This window comes from Lepisosteus platostomus, chromosome 17, assembly GCF_059453375.1.
Source record: "Lepisosteus platostomus isolate fLepPlt1 chromosome 17, fLepPlt1.hap1, whole genome shotgun sequence".
Lineage (NCBI taxonomy): Eukaryota > Metazoa > Chordata > Actinopteri > Semionotiformes > Lepisosteidae > Lepisosteus > Lepisosteus platostomus.
The window spans coordinates 4,640,532-4,658,221 of NC_142627.1; the positions used below are offsets into that span (position 1 = coordinate 4,640,532).

At 43.4% G+C, this 17,690-nt stretch overlaps 1 protein-coding gene across 4 annotated transcripts in view; it reads right to left on the reverse strand.

The window, feature by feature from the left end:
• Positions 1-17,690, reverse strand: part of tmem63ba (transmembrane protein 63Ba) — a 63,383-nt gene that overhangs the window by 39,579 nt on the left and 6,114 nt on the right. For 3 of the 4 annotated variants that reach the window (XM_088610351.1, XM_088610349.1, XM_088610347.1), the window contains exons 2-3: positions 981-1,162; positions 571-650 (exon numbers count right to left, since the gene is read on the reverse strand). In XM_088610351.1, coding sequence (XP_088466477.1) covers positions 571-650; positions 981-1,139 — 239 coding nt within the window. In that variant the 5' untranslated portion in view covers positions 1,140-1,162. Of the gene's footprint in view, positions 1-570; positions 651-980; positions 1,163-7,295; positions 7,559-17,690 lie in introns of those variants that run through there. The other variant, XM_088610348.1, reaches the window with a different exon arrangement.

The following is a 17,690-nucleotide window of genomic DNA, read 5'->3' on the forward strand; positions in this document are numbered from 1 at the left end:
TACACTGGAATACAGCAGGAATGATTAACTTTTTGATTAAATACAATTACTTTAGTTTTGATATGCAATTAAATAAGAAAACAACAATAAGATAATCACTGGTGTTATTTTTGAAGGAATTAAAACAGATTTATTAACTATTATGCAAGAGGACTCCTTTTACATTGCTCTAAATACAAACTTTCACATCTTCACTCAGGGTTGAACCCAGATCAACAAAAATCAATTTCCAGTTAGATACTATTAGAATATGCCTAAAAAGGCACAGACTGCCGAGATGTCCATCACTGTGTGGATAAATTGTTAAACTCAACCACTAGAATAAGTGAACATTTACATAAAAATGAAATAGTGAGTTCACAAAGAAATAATGAGCCCTTCATATGTGATGTGCAACTGAATGAACATCTCTTCTTGGTGTTTAAACCTTTGGACAGCTTATAATATGCTTGCTAACCAGTTAAGAAGGAGGGCTCACATGAGCTCAGCAGTTGACTATTTGGTATCACCAATAGCTTACCCACCCCAAAACCGAATTAAAACAACACACCCAGGTGTTGCGAGAGTTACCTGTCTGCATCCGTCACTAAGGCTAAGCGCCCGTAATCCCAGGCCACCTTTCTTAAAATGGAGAACACAAACAGCAGAACCTGTAAGTAAAAACAGAAAATGGAGCTGTCAGTTCCAAGCTCAAGAAAACAGCCTATTTCTTTCCACAGTTCATTAGCTGCTCTGGGCTCTACTTATGCAGAGGGAAGATCTCTGCAACTGATTTTCAGAAAGCCTCTTTAAGGTTTTGTACTAGGCTAATTTCCAGCTCCTTGTCATCGAGGCACGTCGGCTAGTTCTCGTCTGTACTTGACAAATCACGTTTACACGAAGTACTCTGGACAATCAAAGAGGGAGTCATTTTCTAGCAGTCTGACTGCGCAACTAATCTCCAGGCCCGTTACAGCTTGTTCGGGCGCCTCGCGACTCACCAGGAAACACATGAAATCGAGGGCGAGCACAGTGGGGACCCCGCCGAAGGGCAGCCCCTGCAGCACTGTGCTGCGGATGCGGGCGGAGTAGCAGTAGTCCCTGGACGTGTTGGAGGCTTCTGCCAGCCCACCCATCGTCGCGATCAGCACAGGGAGCATCCTCACTTCCTCATCCTTCGCACCTGGGGAACAACCAGACAGTGTGAGAGGAACAGCATGAGAAGAGCAGAGGACCTGCAGGAGCTCACCTGCCCCACAATCCCACCCACACCATCGGAGTCTTCAACACGACCCTGTCCCAACCTCTTCCTTTCACCCTCGAACCCGAAGCAGTGCCTCTGTCCAGGCTGGGGAAAGAAACAGTCCCCCAGTCAAATAAGCTGTCCGAAGTGTAGCGTGAATAGTGACCAGTACCAAGACTACCTGAGGAGAGTGTGACCAAACCAGAGAAATCCACTAGTAACAGAACAGCCAAAATTTAAAATATTTTAACTATAATGATGAAGAACCAATATTCTGTTTATTCCATGTGAATTTCTTTCACTGTAGGTGGAGCTTTAAAAATTTGTTATGTCTCACAGTCCTGGAATAAGACAGCATAACAGGGTCAGGGCTTTCCTTTGTATTTTGAATCGAGGGGCAAACCACAGCAGATGTTAAAGTGTTAAACAAAGGGAACTAAATAAAATGGGAAGAGATTTTTTATGTCTATCGTCCTTGATCACATAAGTTATAGCCAAACTTCTATGGCCTTCCCCCTTCCTCTGAAGAGCTAGTCCTGCCCCAGAGAGATGAACAGAAATAAGAGATGTTTAAAGGCCTAATTAATAACCTTCCACAAACTAAGAAACTGAACTGGAGACAAACAACCAAAAGTAGACCTGGCCAAGTGACACACACGTCTCTCTTGTATCTGCACCTGGTTGGATCTTACTGTGCAGCAGTCCTAAACTTTACTGTGCCGCCCTGCAGCCAAACCTGCGGGCTCCCACCTGCGCAGCCCTGCAGCCAAACCTGCGGGCTCCCACCTGCGCAGCCCTGTAGGGTGGTAGTTTTATAGCCGACTTGACAGTATGATCAACACCAGACCATATATAAACATATATACACAGCTGTGAACCAAAAATACTAAAATGTCTTTTTTACTTCAAGATATGTATAGGTCACCAGCCATTTGGATGATCTACTGCATTTTATACACTCTGGTATTTTACTATGGAAATGCAGAAGTGATTCCACTTTTTTAAAGATTTAAAGCAAGAAAAGGAATTACAATCAGAAAAAAGGGTGTGTGCATGTTTTATGAAGAAATAGACAGGGCGTGACTTCACCTGAAAACAAGTGAAATAAAACTTTCACCCCAGTTACTTGAACATTATATAAAACAGATTTTAACAGGCTTTAAACTGCCCTCCTCTTACCTGAGCTTTCTGTCACAGCATGGTTACTCTTCCAAAGACTCCAGGAATGTGTCCTAAAGAGTGCTGCAGACCCTGCAGCCCAGCTCTGCTAGGCAATCTGCTTCTGTGTCTTTCTGCTCACCTGCTTCTCAGCTGCCTGCTCTCTTCTCCTGAATCTCAACTCTCTCAGGACACATCCTCTGACTTGAAGGCTCACTGTACTGTCTACTAATACAGGATGAACACCTTATCTCCCTGTAGCCTAGATAGAGTATCGCCACTTCAGGTCACATCAGGTCACATCTCCAAACAAACACCATGAAGGAAGATCGACAGACCAAATGATATTCAAGCCATCTGTAACCCATAAACCACAACACAGGGACTCACAAACAGAGGCTAATTATGAATGAAGGTGCTTCCTGACCACTGGATAATCATTGGGCACAAGAATGCAGTCCTCCTGCTCTGACAGAAGAGTTTCCTTGTACTCATCACACCTATCCAGTCCTTTGCACAGCATTGACAGAGCTGAGCCTCTGCTGTTCACTCTGTTCCTGGTCCAATCAGGCTCTGCACTCAGACAGCGGCCAGGGCGTCGTCGTCACTCTGCAGTATTTAAGGTGACTTACATCGCCACCTTGGGCTTGTTTGACAGTTCTTTCTGGTATTGCACACTATACAAATACACAGTCAACTGTGAGATTAAAATGATTGAGATTTAAACAATGTTGCACTGAATAAAAGTGGTTGGTCAAATAAGTATAAAAAAATAACAATGGAACAACACTCAAAGTCCTCTCATTGTAAAATTTAGTGCTAACAATAAGAATTTAAACTTCGTAACGCCACACTTTAGGGAGCCTCCTGGGTGACTCAACCAGGCACAGGCTGTGCTGTACAACCGCAGGTCAGTGCCTGGGTCCCAGCATGAGCAGGGTGATATGCCAGCAGCCATATCACCCTGCAACTCACAACTGGCAACCCACTGAAGCTAAGCAAGTGTGAGCCTGGTCAGTACCTGGGTGGGAGACCTCCTGGGAAAAACTAAGGTTGCTGCTGGAAGAGGCGTTAGTGGTGCCAGCAGGGGGAGCTCACCCTGTGGTCTATGTGAGTCCTAATGCCCCAGTATAGCGACGGGGACACTATACTGTAAACAGGCGGCGTCCTTCGGATGAGGCGTAAAACCGAGGTCCTGACTCTCTGTGGTCATTATAAATCCCAGGGTGTTTCTTGAAAAGAGTAGGGGTGTAACCCCGGCGTCCTGGTCTAATTTCCCATTGGCCCTTAACAATCATGGCCTCCTAATAATCCCCATTATGAACTGGCTTCATTACTCTGCTCTCCTCCCCACTGAGAGCTGATGTGTGGTGAGCGTTCTGGCACACTATGGCTGCCATCGCATCATCCAGGTTGATGCTGCACATTGGTGGTGGTGGAGGGGGGTCCCCATTACCTGTAAAGCGCTTTGAGTGGAGTGTCCAGAAAAACGCTATATAAGCGCAAGCAATTATTATTATTATGAGCTGAGACATGAAAAAGCACAACTGACTATTCCAGATTGGGTGGGTAGAACAAAAATAACTGGTATTTCAAAAATTAAAAATAAAACATGCTGTCGCTGCATTCCTCAATTCGTTTTTTAAATCTGTGTGCTTGGTGGGTGGGTGCTGCCAGCTGTGTTGAGCACAACTGTGGCCTCCAGCTCTATTTCTCATCTTGGCTCTTTCATTTTGCTCTGCCTCCACGACCTGATCGGTCCCTCCTCTAATACCCATCTGCTCTCAAGCTGCTGCAGCAAAACAAGAACACAGAAAGTCAGAAGAGGGAAGGAAGGCTTTTCAGCGGAACCAGAACTGCAAGTCATGTGCACATGCTCTTTCGGAGTGCAGGAAGACCTACTTTTAGGAAAAAGGTCATTTTTTAATTTCTAGAAACCATTCTTGGCATTGGCAAAAGCATTGCTGACTAAAGATAACCTTTAATAAGATTCTTCTTCTTCCTATTATTATTCCAAAATTACCTTGGAGAAAGTTCCTGGCATAGTGAACAGCCTGGAATGTGACAACAATAATTAGATATAATTAGAGACTTTACATTCATCAGAATAAACACGACTGTAATATTTTTGCAGAATCCAAATGAGGTGCCTCTTGGCACGAGATGAGAACGAAAGCTCATTATAAGTGCCAATCAGCAAAAAACTGCATTTCACCTCTTCAGAAATCTTTCACTGCGTATCTCTTCAATTTCCTGTCTCTCACTGAGGGCTCATGTGTGCTTTTTATTTGTTTTCACAGCAGCAAGCACTCATGAGGCAGGTACAGCTGCAGGCTATCTGTGAGCAACTGCAGTTGACTCGGTAACTCTGATGACCTCACTCACACAGCCCGACTCCAACACAGGCAGGAAATACCTGCTCCGTATCCACATGGAAACAGAATGCAAACAGAAAAGAAAACAGTAACGACAAACAAGAGCACAGCCATACTGTTGTAGGAGAGCACCGAGAACAATCGTTCACTACGTCTACTGCTCATCGTCTGACAGCTCGCTGCATTTCCAAATTGTGCTATATCCTCCCACGGCATATGGCTGAGTGTTCAAACGCACAAAGATCACAAAATCTAATTTTACAGTGGTGTACAAGCAATTGTGATTATAGGCCATGCCACAGTTTGCCCATCTGTGAGCTGAATGTTACGACTGAGTGAAAATTAAATCACAAATTAATTTTATCTCATGCTGTACATAAAAAGCCAAATTCCACAGATGAGATTATATGATATGATCATTATTGCTAATTCTGAGATGGAAACAGAGTTTGAAAAGGCGACTTAGGGATGCCAACAATAAGAGAGCACTCAGCCCCTTCAGCTAGTTTGGTTGCCAGTAGCTAATTAATCTGAGGAACAATTGAAAGAAGCCAGGGTAAACAGGTTGCAGACTTGCACAACCCTACTTAACACCCTACTGAAATCCCGTCTACTCTAATTGGCACACCTGCACAACCCGAGCACAACCTGAACCTGACAGTCCTACATTTCTCTGCCCTGTGTATCGGTAAGACGAAGCCAACACCATCCTCCAAACTCTGACCTGCATGTGGCGATCAGTCCACACAGAGGTGTGGGTGTCTGTTCTGTTTATTGGAATTAATCAATACTGGAGAGAGGTGCTGCTGTGAACACTGCGCAATGCATTAAGGTGCTATAATTCCTGGTTTCTGTATGACCCCCTCGCAGTTCTTAAAAGTTAGCCTGTGGAGCGAACCGTCAGACTTAATATACCTTGTGGCAAACCCCAAGCAGAGAACAGCTCCAGGCAGGTTTATTCTGAACAAAGCCAGTGCTAATGCTCTTGAACTCCCTGGCCTACAGCTCTGAGGAGCTCTGGCTCTTTCCTCAGTGCTGAAATGTCAGCCCCTCCCTGAAACCTGACAAGAGGCTCCTCCTCATATCTACGTATAAAACTATCATGTTGTGCGGTACTAAGACAAAGGAAACTTAAGTTTAGGTAATTAAAACTTAACTTTGTATTGTAAAAAATACATTTAGCATATTTCTGTATTGCTAGAAAAAACTGCTAGGAGATCCATCTCATTTGTATCTATTTCATACATAAAGTTCCACAGACATGTGTATGTACTCAAGAAAAGGAAAGCAAAGGAATTTCTTTAGGTTTCCAATCTCTGTAAACCTTTAAAGTAGTGTGTGGGTATGAATATATAAATAATTTGTTTGCTTTCCATCACGTAAACTTAAACAGCAATGACAATATGAATACTGAGACATGTCTTCAGCTTGCTTTCAGTGACTAAGGCACTTGCCTGAGGAACAGCAGGTGAGCCCGACAGGCACAACTACATCACTGGTGATCCTGTTCTGACCCAGTAGTCTGCTACAGCCCTGACCTGCCTGAAACACAACCAGCCAGCTTCGCACGAGCAGCTTCTGTCTGCATGTCTCACCTCACAGAGCTCTAAAATAGTGAGAAGGCATACGGGTAGAAAACTGAGAAAGAAAAAACAGATGCTGCATATTTTAAAACAAATTATCATAATATTTCACATATAATTAATCATATTTTGGAAGCAAATGGAAACAAAGAGCTTCCAAAGCTGCAGACTCCCAGCTGGCCTCTCAACAGCTCAATCATCAAGCGTAAAAAGAACTACAACATGAATAATTTATTATTCCAGTATCATATTCCAGGGCTTGTCATTCCTCAGTACCCAGCATTGTGGTGTAACAGGGATTCCCACTGTTCACCTGATCTGGTCCACCATGGCCTGTTTGGAGAAGCTGCCGTGCTGTAAAGAGACGAGGTCTCACCCTACAGAGCCCTCTGTCCACGGGCTCTGTGTGTGCAGATTTCCATCCTCTTTCTAAATATCTGTCACACTCTGTTCTGCCAAAACCTCCCAATAAACAGATCTTCCAGTAACTCAAAAACAAGTGCAGTTTATTTCCACAGCTGACTCCTGCAACGCATTACTGCTGAGCACAAAGAAAATAAGCTTTAGGCAGCCTTCTCACTTCAGAACCCAGTTACTTAACCTGCTTTGGGCTGATGACGATGAAAAAATGTAGCTAAAGAAATCGCAGCCTGTATCACCACTGTTACAGTGCCCTCCTCAGCAACTCCTGCAACCACGCCAGCACACAGCTTTCAAGCACGTTTATAGCATATTCTGCATAGAGATAGGAGTAGCTAATGTAGTCCCCTGGCTTCAAAACATACAGTAGTAACAGCACACATGATTATTATCTCTATACATATACATTATTTATCAATATACAGTGCTGTGTGTGAATGCCTGCACATTTTGGGGTTTTGTGAATCCCTTTCGTTAATATATCTGAAATTCTCATTCAAATAAAAGTATCTTTTCAGAAAACACGCGTGTTTTTACCTCGGCAGCAGGAACAGCCCACAGGACATCGCAGGCCATAGTTGCGCAGGAAGACAGGGCAGAAACAGATTTTGGTTTCGTCTCCAGGCGACTCAAGCCTGGAGTGTCTTTAACCACGTCCCGCCTCAGCCCCCACGCCTTTTAATTAAAAGACCCCGATGAAAGCCGTGCAGCCTGTCTTGTGAGCACAAATGCAATTACTAAAAATCATCCTTCGTTCTCGTGAAGCCTATTTCCAAAGCGCGCAGCTCACAAAAGAAAGACGCATTGATATTCACCCCGAGACGGGGTGACATCATCTCAAGGAGGGGTGCAGCCCCGGCCCAACAATTGCCCGGCTGTGAGTGCGCGCCGGCAACAGGGCGACCCCAAGGAGCGTCCGTGTCAAACATCTCTCCGAGTTCAGAAACGAAAATCAAGCTATAAAGCTATAAAATTTTGTTAACGCTTTTCACATCGAACGGTCTGTACGTATTGGGTAATTTATATAAAATAAATGTAAATAACACGCATGTGCTCCATAATGTGTATGGAGCAGGAGAAATTAAGAATTCTCTCCGTGTCCTAAATTGTCTTGCGGAACGTGGATACTCCATATATACCAGTTTTATTCCATTTTACGGATTAAGACAATGTATTGAAGTGAAGCCATCACTTTCAAACTTCAAAAACCAAAACCAAAGCATTTAGCGCCTTATCCAGTTCAAGAGCGTGCATATGGACATGCCGGGTATTTGCACCTCAGTTGCTTTCAACACAGCTTCGTTAAGACTCCAGTAAAGACCCCTTAAGTAGCTGGAGTTCTGTGTGAACTTCGGATTCGTCTGCACCATTTCTCGAATTTTAGAGACATGGGTATCGGATCAATTCAGTGCAGAATAAGACAGGAAAACGCATCCCTGCGACCAAAGTCCTGCGCGCAATGAAGCTGTAGCGATCACACTGCCCGCTCTTCAGGCTGTTCAAACACCAGCCGCACTGAGCACAACTTTATAAGAAATATAATCCCGAAGTTTCAAGTACATTATTTAAGGTCTCCAAAACCACAGAATAAATGCGTCACATGCATGTAAATCAATGTGGTAATTTGATGTCATCAGACTGGGTCAAACTTAAGAATATCCAGTTGGCTTGACAATTAAACATGCACAAGAAGAGAAAATAATTCTGCTGATTACACAATAATTGTAAGATTTAGCATTTACTATAGTACTATTTAGCATGACATGTAATTAACTCAGATGCTTAACTAATTGCCTTTTTACCTCTGATGATTCAACAGGACCCACCATTCCATTTGGGATACACTGGGGCATGAAAAAGCATTTTAGTTTTCCTGCAGTATCCCATTTCTTCCTTGCCAAGTTAGGGCAGAAGTGTCTACTGCTTCTGGAAACTCCTCATGCAAGGCCAGGAGACCAGTCCCTCGTCCCAAGAAGAATTACTTTCTTCTGAAGCCAGCAACATGAACGGAGGAAACAAACCCAGGTAGGTCAAGCTAAACTGAACAATTTCTCAAGTAGAAGATCAGACAAGACATAGGAGCCTTAGAGGAATGAGGATTTTTCCAATTAATATGTTAAGAAGAAAACAAGAGGCCATTTGACACTAACTGGCCACACCATTTGACTTGTCATTTGTCTGTTAGTGGTTTTATCACATTTTAACAACAAAAACATATAGAACTGAAACAGCAAGACATGAGCATCTACGGCCTATGAACACAAAATGAACAAAACAAACCCTCTCTGTCCAACTACAATCTCAACAGACCAAACAAGAAAAAAACATTTAACATTCTCCAACACATCAACAGCGTCAGCTCTCTGGACTTCTTCACAGCCACCTGCGAAACATGATCCAAATCCGTGAGGAAGTGCATTTGGAACCACAAACCTTTACACCAGGGTTCTGAAGGTCTGGACCAAATGTCTGAACCATGTTATCACAGCCAGTACAATACCTCCTCCAAAAACATATTGACAAATATTCTACAGGCATTATCCATGAATAATGACCATTAAGATTCAATTAAAAAGAACAACCTATACATCTCTTCAGGCTATCAGCTTCTAAAGCCCGGAGCATGTGGCAGTCCAGTCTGTGTAATTTCTCCACAACAGAAAGAACCACCCAGTTCATTAATGAAGACAACACATAGCTGCTCTCCACATACACACATTATAAACCTGCAATTATCTCCTTTATTCATAATGGGCTGCCTAAAGACCTGTCCTATCTTTTCAAGAATGTTTAAATTTTAATTTCTAGTTGCACCAGCAACAATCGGTCAAAGTACAGGAGCCGATTCAGAATTGCGACAGAGCAAAAAGCTCATCACAAGATTTTTCCACAAAGCACACGAGTGTTGTGTCGAGGTCTTAGGAAGATCTACAGATGCTGAGAGAATATAATGGTATGGCGATGATCTCTCTTCTTTCTGCCCATTTACGCTTATTGTATCATGCACAGACAGTCCGGCTCACCTTTCAAGCTCATTAGAAGCTCTGCAGTGCAACCGACAGGTATAGGCAAGGTTCTGCATTCTAAGGAGTGGAGGAGAAATTACACTTGGATAAAATAACTCCATATACATGAAAAACATATCACTGTGGAAGACTTCCATGACACTGGAGGAATCAATTTCAAACACATCACAATAATATAACAATGAAGAGCAGGCAAGAGGCCATTCAGCCCTTCTTGCTTATTTGGACCTTGATCCAAGGATAGCCTCTGGACGTTTCTTGAAGAACCCCTGGAAAACTGGCTTCAGTTTGCTGGACAGTTTGCTCAAAGATCTTGCACAGAAAAAAAACTACTTTTAAGCTTTTCTTTTTAACCTTTTAAGAACTTAGTGTAAATAACTGAATGATAAATTATGTGAAATGAATGATTCTGTTACACCTCCCTACATTCTTCCAGTATTTTTCCATTGCATGATTTACTCCAAAACTCACAACACAACACAGACCAAATTAACTGGTAATTCACTTTAATGCGATTATCCTTGTCCTCTGCGATCTCTTTTCCTTTAGTGTCTCTTCACCAACAGCACACCATTCCTAATCCTGGCCGCGAGCTGGACGGACAAACAGAATTTTCTTGCGAAGTGCTTTTTCTTTAGTTCACTCCAAGGCAGCCATACACGGACATAAAAAATGGCTTTAGTGCTGACCGAGGCTCTGGGTATGTGCAGGGTGACTGCTGAAGAGGCTTCATGGCCTCCAGCTCTGAGGGACGCTTCACTCATGTCCTTTCAACAAGCGCCCCATATCTGCATCTCCAGCCAGGACCCTCACTGCAGCAGGACCCGATCCGCTCCCCCGCTCAGACCTGCACGAGGACAACGCAGTGCCTACAGCGAGTGGGGCACTTCTCACCTCTGCATGCCTGCGAGGTGAGAATGTTAGGAAGCAATCTGACTGATCTTGCTCATTTGGTTCTTAGTGATTTATGGACCCCAACAGCTCTTTTGATAAAAGGAGGGCCTGCTATTTTCTGCCCTAAATAAAACAGCACTGATTGCCAGTGAGTTTCCTCTGGTGCTTGTTTCTTTGATGAGCTTGAAGGACTTATTTGGGTTACCTCTATCAATCCTGTTCTACTTCTGTCATATCTGCCAACTGTTTAGAATTTAGTAACAGTTTTTTTTTTTTATTGTACACCCACCCACAACTGTGTTTGTGCAACCCGGCTCACAGCCACAGAGCCACAGCCCTCCAGGCATACAAGCACTGCAGCCACCCGTCCCTCCAAGGTGAGATAAGTCCCAATCAGCCAGGAACACAACCCAGGTTCAGCCTTCACCATATCTAGATCACAGAGCTTAACCTGCACTCAGTAAATCTTGATTCTGATTGCCGGTGTAACAGGTGCCGTGCTGATCCTGTTAGCAGACAGGCCTTCACTGCTCAGTAGCAGAATTAGTGAGGAAATTACAAAGTGAGGTTTCCATTACAAACACTATGCACGGAGAGACAAAGCAGTTATGAAAATTGATATTCCCATGGTGGGTGCGTGAGGCAGAAAAGCACCATTTTCTGTGCAACCTACATCATAAGGAAATATCCAATTATATATATAAATATCAAGGACAGTACTCACCAGGGTGGTATCTTCTTAAAAGGCCACAAATACTCCCAACACCTTGCCATTAACAATTTTGTGTTATTTTTAATTGAAGAATTTTTCTTTTCTGTGTGCATAATTCCAAGAGTTGTTAAACTATGCTTTAAAGGGTGATGTTTAAACCTTCAAATTCATCACACTTGTTTATTATAACCGTTCAGTAGTCCCTGTGTCAGCAACAAGTTCAGATGCCAAGACTGTGTCAGGCTGCAGGCAGGTTCCAAAACGAGTCCACACTGGTGCCTTTGGGTTCGACTCACTTAGGGTTTCAGGTGTGATGATCAATATGTGGAACAATAAAAGAAAACTTTTCCCTTACATACTAAGCAATATTTTACTTAATACAAAAACTGCTTAAATACATTCCTTGTTCAACAATCTGTGTGGGACTAGCATGTCTCTGGCAGTCAAATACCTCTCTCCTTCAGCACTTCAAGTAACGCAGTTAATATTTTTAAGGACATTCCGAGAGGAACCCAAAACCTTCTGAGAAAAGTTTAATGTAGATCTGTTTCAACTGGTTAAGGCAAAATGAATGACATGCCTCGGAATTCAAGGTCTGAAGTTACAAAATCAAGTAGTATGGTAATAACTTGTTTCATACCTATTAATCCAAATGAAAGCAGTGAAGGAAAAGGGCCTCATTTTAAATAATAAGGGATATTGAAACTATTAGCTGCAGAGTAGCCATGCAGTGAAAATACTACTTAAGATGCTGTTCTGTAACTAACGCTTGCATCCCTGAGACACCAGCTGCCAGGTTTGCCATTTCCTTACTCTCCGTCTCCGAGACTGCAGGTCTGTCTGTCTGTTGGCGTTACAGCACAGGGACAACGCGAGGCAGCTAGGTTGGGCAACAGTAGGAGCTTCACTCTCTTCTTTCCTGCTGAACACAGACGCAGACTAAAACCTTTTACTTCCAAACTGGTCTTATAAGCCTCTTAATTAGCCCCCATGAATGTCTAATTCCTCGCTGAGCCTATCTTGACAGCTTTTTTCATGGAATATTACTCCCTCTGTGTAATAAAGACTCATTCATGACAGCCGTACCTTATTGCGTAGTTTATCCTAGTTAACAGGCGCTATTCATGGCTCAAAGCCACACCAAAGGGCCTGGATTTTGAGCCAAGACGGTGGCTTTACTTTCTGAATCAAAAGTTTTGTAGTGTGAATGAAGGCAGGATGTCTTGCACTGTTAAACAGAAGTATAAAACATATGTAAGGTTTTAATGCTTTTGGTATATGTTACAAACAATAAAACAGATTTTTTCTGAATATTTACTGATGCTAGAGGCTATCAGCATCCAGCAGCCTGCGGTTAACATGTAACACACCCAAGGTAAAGGAGCGAAGAGGAACTCCTGGAAAGTGAAACTATGAAAGAGTTTGCCAGTCTGCAGAGCCTAATTCATGTAGTGGGCTACCTGCAGAGCAAGGGCGAGTGGTCCACAAAATAAAACAGGAGTTTTGATCTAGAAATTGTAAAGGTAAACATTTTCATATTCTCAGCTTTCATTTATTTCACTGAATACACAGTATTTTGCACTGTAAATGAAAAATTCCTGTTGGATCGATTTAGCCCCCCTTGACTAAATAGGTCATGACTCCCCAATGATGTTCTCATCCCTATCTCAAATGTGAAGTTCATTACTTAGCTCTTCCACTGAATCCCAGCAGTGTGAGCTTGGCCAGTATCTGAATGAGAGACATCCTGGGAAAGCTAAGGCTTTACAGTATAGTGATGGGGGCGCTATACTGTAAAAAAGGCGCTGTCCTTCAGATGAGACATAAAACTGAGGACCCAACTCTCTGTGGTCATTAAAAATCCCAGGGTTTCCTGACCAAATTTCCCATTGGCCTTTACCAGTCATGGCCTCCTAATAATCCCCATCTATGAACTGGCTTCATCCCTCTGCTCTCCTCCACACTGATAGCTGGTGTGAAGGGAGTGTACTGGTGCACTCTGGCTGCAGATTGGTGGTAGTGAAGGGGAGTCCTCATTACCTGTAAAACGCTTTGTTTGGAGTGTCCAGAAAAGCTCTATATAAGTGTAAGCAATTATTATAGATGCTACCATCACCTGGAGAGACTGTTGGATAAGTTGCATTAATGGTTTCTGAATAACATTTATTTTGTTAAATACAATTGGTCAGATAATTGGTCAGATAATCAAGGCCAGGAGATTTATCTTACAAGACTCTAGTTCCAGATAAACTTTTGCTTGTTCTATGCTGATAGTGTTCAGTGAAGAACTTTGTCCTTCTGCTTTCTGAGGATTGTTGTTGACTTCATTGGTGTAAGGATATTATTTTTACAGCTCTTTGTTCATGGGGCTCTCAGGGAGACTGTGTGATGTGTGATTCCTGTTTGATGCCCAGCAGCAGCTGAGACTTCCCAGTCATGTGGGAGAGGACAGATCTGCATGAAGAGCAGTTAGTTAAATCGCAGGTAAAACCACCCTCCTCACTTATCAGACTAGGGTTCTATATTACTTGACACTTATGCATCCGAGCCTGGTCTATAATGTAGTGGACTGTCCAGTCCAAATAAATATATTGCTTAGGTCGTCTGCGGCTTGTTACTGCAGAGGTTGTTGTGTGCTGATCTCACTTGTACCCTCATGAAAACAGAGCTGAATAACTACGAGCAGAGAGCTCAGAGCAGGCTGCACATGACAGCGAGAGTGCGAGAGAAAAGGACTAAAGTCCGGATTGTGAGCCCCCCCTTCCACGCAGATAAGACTATCTTTGTTGAGCAGAGAGTGCTGCTGAGCCAGGCCTCCAAAGACAGAGGAAAGGCCAGTGGCATATCTGGGCAGCCGAGTTAAACACATCAATTACGAACTGTCAGAGAAGCCAAACTACAGAAACACAGTGTCAGGAAAGGCCTGTTTGGAATGTTGTCTGAAAGATCATCCCCCTTGCTTCAGAATAGAGCATAAGAAAGGCTACAGATGAGAGGAGGCCATTCTGCCCAATGTTGCACAGCGCACTGCTGGAAAATACAGTAACTTAAATTCCTATCTTAATTACTTAACTATCTTTTTCATCAGATATTGTTTTGCTTTCAGTGATTGAGCTGAAGGATGTTTCGAGTGATCCATAAAAGGTTTAAATGGACTTGAATAGAACAGGTCATCAATGTTTTACTGCTACTAAGAGATTGTGACCCTTGTATTACAAGATACTGATGATGCAAGGTTCATGAAACAGAAACTTCTGCCAGGGTTGGAACAATTTACGAGCAGTTTGATTTTCTATTCTTTTTGAGACAGCTCATCAAGGTTCTGATGGTCTGGAAGACATCTTGCCTGGTGCCAGTACCCAAAAAAGGGCACCCTAAAGTCTTGAATGACTACAGACCAGTGGCACTTACATCACACCTAATGAAAACTCTGGAAAGGCTTGTACTGGACCACCTCAGAACCCTGGTGAGTACAGCACTGGACCCCCTGCAGTTCGCCTACCGGTCACACTTGGGAGTGGAGGATGCAGTCATCTATCTGCTACACAGAGCTAACTCTCACCTGGAGAAGACGGGGAGCATTGTGAGAGTTATGTTCTTTGACTTCTCCAGTGCCTTTAACACCATCCATCCACCTTTACTGAGAGATAAGCTAAGGGCGGCGCAGGTGGACACTCCCCTGCTGTCCTGGATTATAGACTATCTGACCTGCAGGCTACATTATGTATGGCTACAGCGCTGTGTGTCCGAACAGATTGTTAGCAGTACTGGGGCTCCACAGGGAACTGTCCCTGCTCCATTCCTGTTCACCTTTTACACCTCTGACTTCAGGTACAACTCTGAGACATGTCATCTGCAGAAGTTTTCGGATGACTCAGCAATTGTGGGGTGTATTAGAGAGGGAAGGCAGGAGGAATATAGGAGCTTGATTACCAATTTTGTGGAGTGGTGTCTTCTTAACCATCTCCAGCTTAACACCAGCAAGACCAAAGAAATGATCTTCGACTTTCGAAGGAATAAGTCTCCGCTGAACCTTGTTTCCATCCAGGGTGAGGACATAGAGGGCGTACATTCCTACAAGTATTTAGGGGTACACCTGGATGATAAGATGGAGTGGTCTGGTAACACTGACGCCCTGTACAAGAAAGGTCAGAGCCAACTCTATTTTCTTAGGAGACTCAGGTCCTTTGGTGTGTGTGAAACACTGCTACACATTTTTTATGAATCAGTGGTGGCAGCGGCCATCTTCTACGCTGTTGTGTGCTGGGGCAGCAGCATCATGACAAAAGATGCAAATAGGCTCAATAAACTTAGCAAGAAGGCTGGCACTGTGCTGGGGATGAGCCTTGACCCCATGGAGGTGGTGGCTGAGAGGAGAATGCTGACCAAGCTCACAGCCATCATGAACAACACCTCTCATCCGCTTCATGGGACTGTTACTGGGCAGCAGAGCACTTTTAGCAACAGAGTGCTCCAGCTACGGTGTTCAAGGGAACATTTCCGCAGGTCTTTCCTCCCGGCGGCTGTCAGGGTGTATAACGTGGCCCTAGGCTAGGACTGTTAGCCCTTCATTTGCTCGTCTATGGACAGCATGTTTGCTCCATTGTACAGTCTGCATGAACCTATGCACATTTTGCACATATTTTATTGTTTTTACAGTGACTATGATCAGCACATTTTGCACACACCTATGTATTTATTTATTTTTATTTATTTTGTTGTCTTTTGTTTTATAACTATTCTGATGTCTGTTTTGCTTGTCTTGGGCTGGACTGCTGTAACACATCAATTTCCCTACGGGATTAATAAAGTATTATCTATCTATCTTAAATTTGGGGTCTGCACTGCTGTCCAGAAAGAAGGGAAGAATATAAATGTGGAAACTGGAGTTATTAATAGGAGTTATTAATAGACGTTTACAAATGCTGTAAACTGGAGAAGTTGAGACCTCCAGCTGCCTTAGTTCCGAAGAACTAAAATGAACTAAACGTCTCTTGTTTAAAGCTGGGGCCCAGTGAAGCCACTGAAAGGTGACGAGAGCTAAAAGCCAGAAGACACCAAAGATACTGGGCTACAGAAGCAGGTCCGAAAAATGCTGGTGCAGCCCACTCCAGCTCATCTGGCTACAGACATGGCTCTCTCCCTGCAAGGCCCACATCAGCAGAACCACACGAGCCATCATACAGTCTGGGCCCTTTCTAACTTAAATACTGAATCGTTTCACGTGCATGACAGCTGAGTGCTGCTGAAATGGCACTTTATCGCGGATTCCCACAGGACATGAGGCTTAGGAAGCTGCACACAATGAAAAGTGCTATTTATTATTAATAATAATAGTGATCAATTCTGTGACAATCTCACTTGGCGCAATTCCTCTCTGTGTATGAGATCAGATCTCTAGTGTTGCTCCTGCAATATCAGGTTTCTGATATTCAAACTGGGTTCTTCTCTTTTCTGACACTAAAGATGCCGATTAATAATTAATTAAACCAGCCGAGGGAAATAAGAATTTATTCAAGCTAATTGTGTACTGGTGCGAGGAGATCTTTGTGTGCGTCTGGAGCCACAGATTTGTCTCAGCCGAGTGTGAGAGTCCTGACAAGAAGAGAAAAGCTGATAAGACCTCTGCAGACTACAGATCAGACACTGCAGGACGCACTGCATACCGGGGGCACAGCATCACCATGGCTGTTCTCCACAGCTGCTACATGCTGGAAAACTCCCAGTGCCGTGTTTTTCCTGCCCCCTGCCACATGCTGCCGATACGCACTTCTCAAGCCTGGGAAAGACATGTTAGGGACACGGCAGCGAACTGACAAAGGAACAGAGAAACTGCCAGGTCCCACCAGGTTACAGTTTCACTCATTCCTCATCTGAAGAAAACCATGCGTGCCTCTTCAGATGGTAACAGATTTAATTATTTGACTCAGATTGGAGTATATTCAGCTTTGAATATCACTTCATAATCAGCATTTTATTAATAATATTCTAGCTCTGAATATATTAAAATCCGTTACCCACAGATTTTGAGTTACAATAAGGAAAATATGGAGCAATACTGAAACAGGTCCTACTGTTTGTACAGGAAACTACTAAAAAAGCTGGCAGATAGCTGCAGGGCAGGAAACACACTAGTCGGTACACACATGCGTACATATGGGGGGTACAATTTAAAGACGTCAGTCTCTGAATTTGGGAGGAAACTGGATCATACAAAGAACTCCACACTTCCACTGTTCAACACAGGACCCACGAGCTGTCTGCTGCCACAAGACATTTAGCAGGTGCTGTTATCCACAA